General features: G+C 50.6%; 1 protein-coding gene across 1 annotated transcript in view; it reads right to left on the bottom strand.

Moving 5' to 3' along the window:
* Positions 1-525: 525 nt before the first annotated feature.
* The window catches only part of LOC122189773, a 14,127-nt gene continuing 8,965 nt past the window's right edge, over positions 526-5,687 (bottom strand). The window contains exons 11-19 of the mRNA XM_042889150.1: positions 5,453-5,586; positions 5,095-5,191; positions 4,398-4,453; positions 4,240-4,290; positions 3,866-3,974; positions 3,732-3,777; positions 3,121-3,219; positions 2,753-2,833; positions 526-2,680 (exon numbers count right to left, since the gene is read on the bottom strand). Coding sequence (XP_042745084.1) covers positions 2,351-2,680; positions 2,753-2,833; positions 3,121-3,219; positions 3,732-3,777; positions 3,866-3,974; positions 4,240-4,290; positions 4,398-4,453; positions 5,095-5,191; positions 5,453-5,586 — 1,003 coding nt within the window. The 3' untranslated portion in view covers positions 526-2,350. The remainder of the gene's footprint in view (positions 2,681-2,752; positions 2,834-3,120; positions 3,220-3,731; positions 3,778-3,865; positions 3,975-4,239; positions 4,291-4,397; positions 4,454-5,094; positions 5,192-5,452; positions 5,587-5,687) is intronic.

The raw sequence follows: 5,687 nt of genomic DNA, 5'->3' as shown, positions 1-5,687 counted from the left end.
CAGCGGTGATTTTCAGCTCCTCCCGGTACAAACAGAGCACCGTTCTGAGACCGTGCGTAACGCGCAGCGCTTTGCTTTAGGCTCGGGGCTGGGTTTGACGCGTACCGCTTCCGACAGGACGAAGCGTGTAGCCGACAGCAGAGGGAACCACGCCGAGACACGGCCGCGCGGAGCACCTTACGCACAACCGCGGCTCCGCAGCTTCTCTCCGCGCTCCTCCAGCCCGGCCCTGCTCCGCTCTCCGCCCTCGCAGCCATGCCGCTCGACGCGCAGCTCCCGGCGGGGCCCGGCACACCGCCCGGCGCACCGCGGCCGTGCGCTGCGAGCGCCGCAGCCGGCGCGGCACTGCCGGAGCCTTACGGGGCTGCCACGGCACTGAGCCTTGCGGGGCTGCCTGGCACTGCCGCGCCGCTCCACTCATTGCCCAGCTTTCGTCCGACCCGACAGACTGCAACGAGAGCAGTATGTCTCTCCTTCGACGCCGCGTTACCGACAAAGTTCATCTGCTATTTTTTCAATGAATTATCCCTTTTATTTGTTTATTTCTTTGATCAACTATAAATGAAAGTTATTCGTGTATATAAAACTGAAGTTTTTTACCGTTGAAATCAAACTGTACATGTTTACTACAGGAAAAAATATCAACTCTTGTTTAACAAGACATTATACATCAATAAGCAAGAACCTTGTGGAGGGTTTGCAATCACCTGGTCTATAAAAACAAGCGGGACAAATAACAGCAATTTATATGCAAAAGTAATGATTTAATGACTATAAGCAAGACAAAGCAATAGAATTGTGCTTCTTTTGCAGACTGGAGACAATGAAATGTGTAACTACAATTTTCCCGTACAAACATGAAACAATATCCATATAGAATAAACACCCTCACAAATGTATAACTGGTGGGTGATGAACACACACGAAGTTCGACCAAAGCAAAGAACAAACTGAAAAGTGTTCCGGGCCATTCTGTTTGGTGTCAGAAAAGTTCCTTCTGCTGAACAAACCAAACCCTCAGGAGCCCCCAGGAAACGCCCCCACTGGCGGCCCTCCCCGAGGAGGCATTCTCCGCAATTTATCGAAGGAGTCAAGTACCTGTTAAGCTCTAATGAAGTTAGTACTGTACCATATCCGTATATATTAAAAGAAATTTAGATAAAATGCCTTCACCCAGCGAACTGCTGGCTCCTTAAAATTTATACCAAATAGTTTATGGCTTCTATAATGATTCCGTGTGCTTTTAAAAACACAGTCCCCACCACACCAAGTAATAAAAAGGCAATCAAGCACGTCAATTACTTTCATCTCCCTTAACTTTTTTGTTGTTTTTTTTTTTTTTTGCTTTTTTTTTTTTTTTTTTTGCTTTTTTTTTTTTCCTTCACTTCATCACTTCAACAACATTTGGTAAAGTAAAATAGACCACTTGGGGGAACAACAGCAACAAAAAAAAAAGACAAAGGCAGTCAAATGCTTTCGGGATTGGCAATCGCCTCCAGGTTATCAGAGTGGCTGTGCTTCCTCAGCGCTGCAGCTCTATGGCAGTGCGAGCAGAGCTCAACCAGGCGGCATCTGCAAGGGTCGAACCGGTTCTGAAATTTAACAACCATATCATGAGTGCATGAAACACAATATTTTCTTTATAGTATTTATAAATATATCATACAATACTGTTTCCTGTTATGTCATATACCAATATGGCATTGTACAATAAGCATAATGCCATCTGATTCTTACAAAAGCGAATCATTTAAACAAGTCAGTAAATAAAACGGTAATACCCGCTTTTAGGCATACAGATTGTAAAACTGAAGTTTACTTTTCGTTTGATCGGTTCTGTGCAGCAACAGAGAATTAAGGATGCAACATAAGAATCAAAATGGCTAATACGCAAAAATTGTTATTCACAGTGACATGGCTACATATATGCATTATTCTATGCATATCCTTTCTGTTTCGTCGAATTTCAAGATGAAAAAGCACTTGCTTTCTACAGGTTCACAAAACGGCATAATAACAATAACAATCGAAGAGAACGCGGTGGAGGAGTTAGTCTGGGTTAACCAGCTATATCCCAGGGCTTCTACCAGCTCGGTCGGGCTGAGGGCCCCGCAGCACTCAGCACACCCAGGTGTCACTTCTGTTTGCTTCCCGGTCCTTTGGAAACCATTTACATTTCAATCTCGCGTCGCAATTAACGTCCACAGCAAATGTCACCTAGTTCGCCTTTTATAGCCAAGTTCAGTGTCACTACAAAAGAAAGCAGTTTGGACGAGAGTCACATGTATTAGCATCTATAAAGCTGTAATGGCATGAGAGATCTATAGAGAGGAGGGTCGGGGCCGGGCTGTCAGCCGGACGAAGTGGCCGAGGAGCCGTTTATGGAGGATTTCCGTGCTCTGTTGGTGAAGGAGGACTGGTGGTTGCTGCCGGGGCTGCTGCTGGTGCCGTTCATGGTGCTGGAGATGTGTGGGAACTGCGGGTGGGGGGACTGGACCGGCGTGCTGGGGCTGGGCAGGCAGGAGGAGGTGGAGGGCAGCCCCCCGGCCGGGCTGCTGGCCTTGTCGCTGCCAGAGTCGCTCTCCAGCTCGCCGCTGTTGCTGAGGCCTTCTCGCTGGTGGCCAATTTTCATCCGCTTGCAGGTGGGCCTCACGCGGTACTTGAGGGGCAGCGGGCCGTTCTGCAAGGCAAGAGACCCGTCAGAACCCCAGGAACCACCCCGCCAGGCCACTGCGTGCCACCAAGACATTACCCGTCTCCAGGTGTAGATGTAGGCAATGTCCATCAGTGTGTAGTAGTCCTTCAGGGGCTCCTCCTCGTACATCACGTCGATCTGCCAGGAGGTGCAGCCCGGTGTCAGCATGCGGCTCTGTGCTGAAGGCAGCCTCAGAGCGCTCCAAAGCACCGGGCCCAGCACAAAGGGAACTGGGAATTTTCACGTATACTAAAAAGATCAATTAATCCCCTCACACCTCGATATCTGCAGCATGGCCAAACCCTCCACGAGGTAAATAACACCCTCACTCCCACCAGCATGCTGCCAACTCCGCACATACACGGCCAGAAACCCAAAGCATGTAGGATGCCAGCAGCATTAGCAGGGATGGAGCAGCAAGGTACCTGGAAAGTGTTGGGGATGTCCATCTTGCTCCGCAGGAACTTTCGTAGATGCATCACTGTCATTGCTGCCGGGCAGCGCAAGTATCTCTTGTCATTCACCTATTGGCACAACAAAGGGCACGGGTCACCAAAGCTGCACTCTTAACATCATAGGTGACATTTTAAAAATGCACATTGTTCAATTAAGAACTGCAATACAGCAATTTCTGCTCTTCTAAGGGACAACGGAACGACATGATAAATCACAGCTCCAGAAAAAAATAATTAAAAAGCCACTGATTTTACCAAAGAAGACTTACATCTCACACTACATCCCTTTCAACAATGCATATGCATTACAGGCTGACTAAAATAAATAAATAAATGATTTATTTATTACAAAATCACACACACAGAAAAAATCAGATTCAACTTTAAGAGTGACACTGCCAGCATTTGCTACTTGCTGTTTCTAGGAGCTGGCAGCACGTGGGGCTGCAGGAAACCCACAGCGCTGGGAGGTGCACTCCTTTTGTCCTCGTCACAAACCAGCTATTTTTCCCAGCTACAAACCCACGAGGAACTGCTTGCGGCTGTGCCACATTTCTCTGGGGTAAAGGAAAGTTATTTACCTCCTCCTTTGATTTTTCTTTCTCTTTATTTCCTTTTCGTTCCAGTCTGCGAGGAGAAATGAAACAATTACAACAAATAACAAAGAGCTGCTATCGGTCAGGTGAGCATAAAATACTGCCACTCAGGAACTTGCCTGTTCTGGTCAAAGAACTCAATGGATAAGCTTATTATCTCGTCGTCTGTTATAATTCTTTTGTCTTCGTCAGCCACTTCTCCCCTGTCTTCATTAGAGCCATTGGCAGCTGCGCAGAAATTTCCACAATAATTTACATTTTGAAATTCAAATCAGGAAGAAGGGCAATTCTCGGTGAGGAGGAAAAGAAAAAAATCCCCACGGTGAGATTACGATTAAATCTACGGAACCGCCAAAGCAGCAAACTTTTATCATGCTGAATTTACTTCTTAAAATTCCACCCCGACAACACAGCGCTTGTGAGTTAAAAAGCAAAGAGTAGAGCACCGGGGGCAACGCGCCATCGATTAGGGTCGGGAGTGAGAAGCTTTTACCATCAGCCGACGGATGAGCAGCATAGAAATCCCTTCTTCTTTTCATTTCATCTGGGGAAAAACACACGTGGGGCATCAGAACCTCCTTGCAGCTCCCGGCAGGGACGCGGGAGAGCAGTTCTGGGTTCGGGGTATTTCTTCTGCTTTTTGGTACTTACTTTTGAAAAGGCCCGGCACGAGCTTGTACACAATATCCTGGAGAGTTTTATCTGACCTGGAAAGAAGCATTGAGCACAGTGCTGAGCGCACGAAGCAGCGTTTCGATGCGAGCGGCAGCTCCTGCCGTGTAACCTCTGCCAACAGCAGGCGGGACTCCCGGCCTCGCGGGAGGCCGCCCATAAAACGCAGCTTACAGGAGCTTAAAATCAAACTAACGCAGCTCTGAGCACCGCTGTAAAACTAAAGCCGGGTCTACCGCGGCAGTGCCGCCGAAAAATCATTCTGCCTAAACCTACAATTCCTCCACAGAAAACGAGGAGCGGCAGAAAGGAACGGCGCGGAGAAAACGCTTCTGGCAGCAGAAGCATGCCGAAAGGGTTCGGCTTTCGGCTGCCGGAGTTCCGGTAAGTTTGGGGGGCCGAGGTTTGGCCGTGGGAAACGGCAAGCGGCGACGGGAGCTGCGGGCGCTGTGAAGCGCGGGGACGGCACCGTGCCCGCCGCAGCCTCCCTCCGCAAAGCCCGACGCGACTCCGCTCGCACCCGGCGGAACCTTCGGCTTCCATCAATGACAAAAGTCCAAAGAGAGCGCCTGGCCGCGAGGCAGCCCGTAAATTCACGGCTCCTTTCAGATTGAAATCGCGACGCGGAGATAAGATCGCCCAACGGCGCGGCCCCGCGCGGCGCGCCCGCCCCTACCTGATGTTGAGCAGCGGCCGGGTTTTGTGCACTTGGACGTCGCAGATCGGGCAGTACTTGCTCGTCTCCAAGTACCGCACGATGCACGTCTTGCAGACTGCAAGGCAAACATGGGAGCCTTTAGCGACGGTCGGAGGTGACACCGAGCATGCATAGACAGAGAGAGGTGCGATCTCCTAAACTATGCGGCCGGGAATCGGCCATTGTCAGCAGCGCGCCGCTTAAGCTAAACAAATACTCAAATCGGCCGCGATTAACATGAAAAGGCGACGCTTAGAGCACATATATTGCGCCTTTAACAAAGACCGTAGGGCCGTCGCCAGGACGAGCCGCGGTGCCGCGGTGCCGCGGTACTCACAGGAGTGCAGGCACTCGATGATGGTCGTCGCGTCGATGAAGTACCCGCCGCACAGCACGCACATGAGGTGCGGGTTCAGCTCGGTGATTTTGATCCTGGTCGTCCGGTGCATTTTGGCGCGGGGCGAGGCGGCTCTGCAACACACACGGCCGGTGCGGGCCGCTCAGCGGGGCCGCTTCCCAGGTGCGGGGCCCGGCGGAGGGCGGCGGCGGCGGCGGGGGCCGAGCCGGGCCGT

This window comes from Lagopus leucura, unplaced genomic scaffold (genome assembly GCF_019238085.1).
Source record: "Lagopus leucura isolate 7727_CA_CO unplaced genomic scaffold, USGS_WTPT01 Super-Scaffold_100157, whole genome shotgun sequence".
Taxonomy (NCBI): domain Eukaryota; kingdom Metazoa; phylum Chordata; class Aves; order Galliformes; family Phasianidae; genus Lagopus; species Lagopus leucura.
This window is presented reverse-complemented; position numbering and strand designations above follow the sequence as displayed.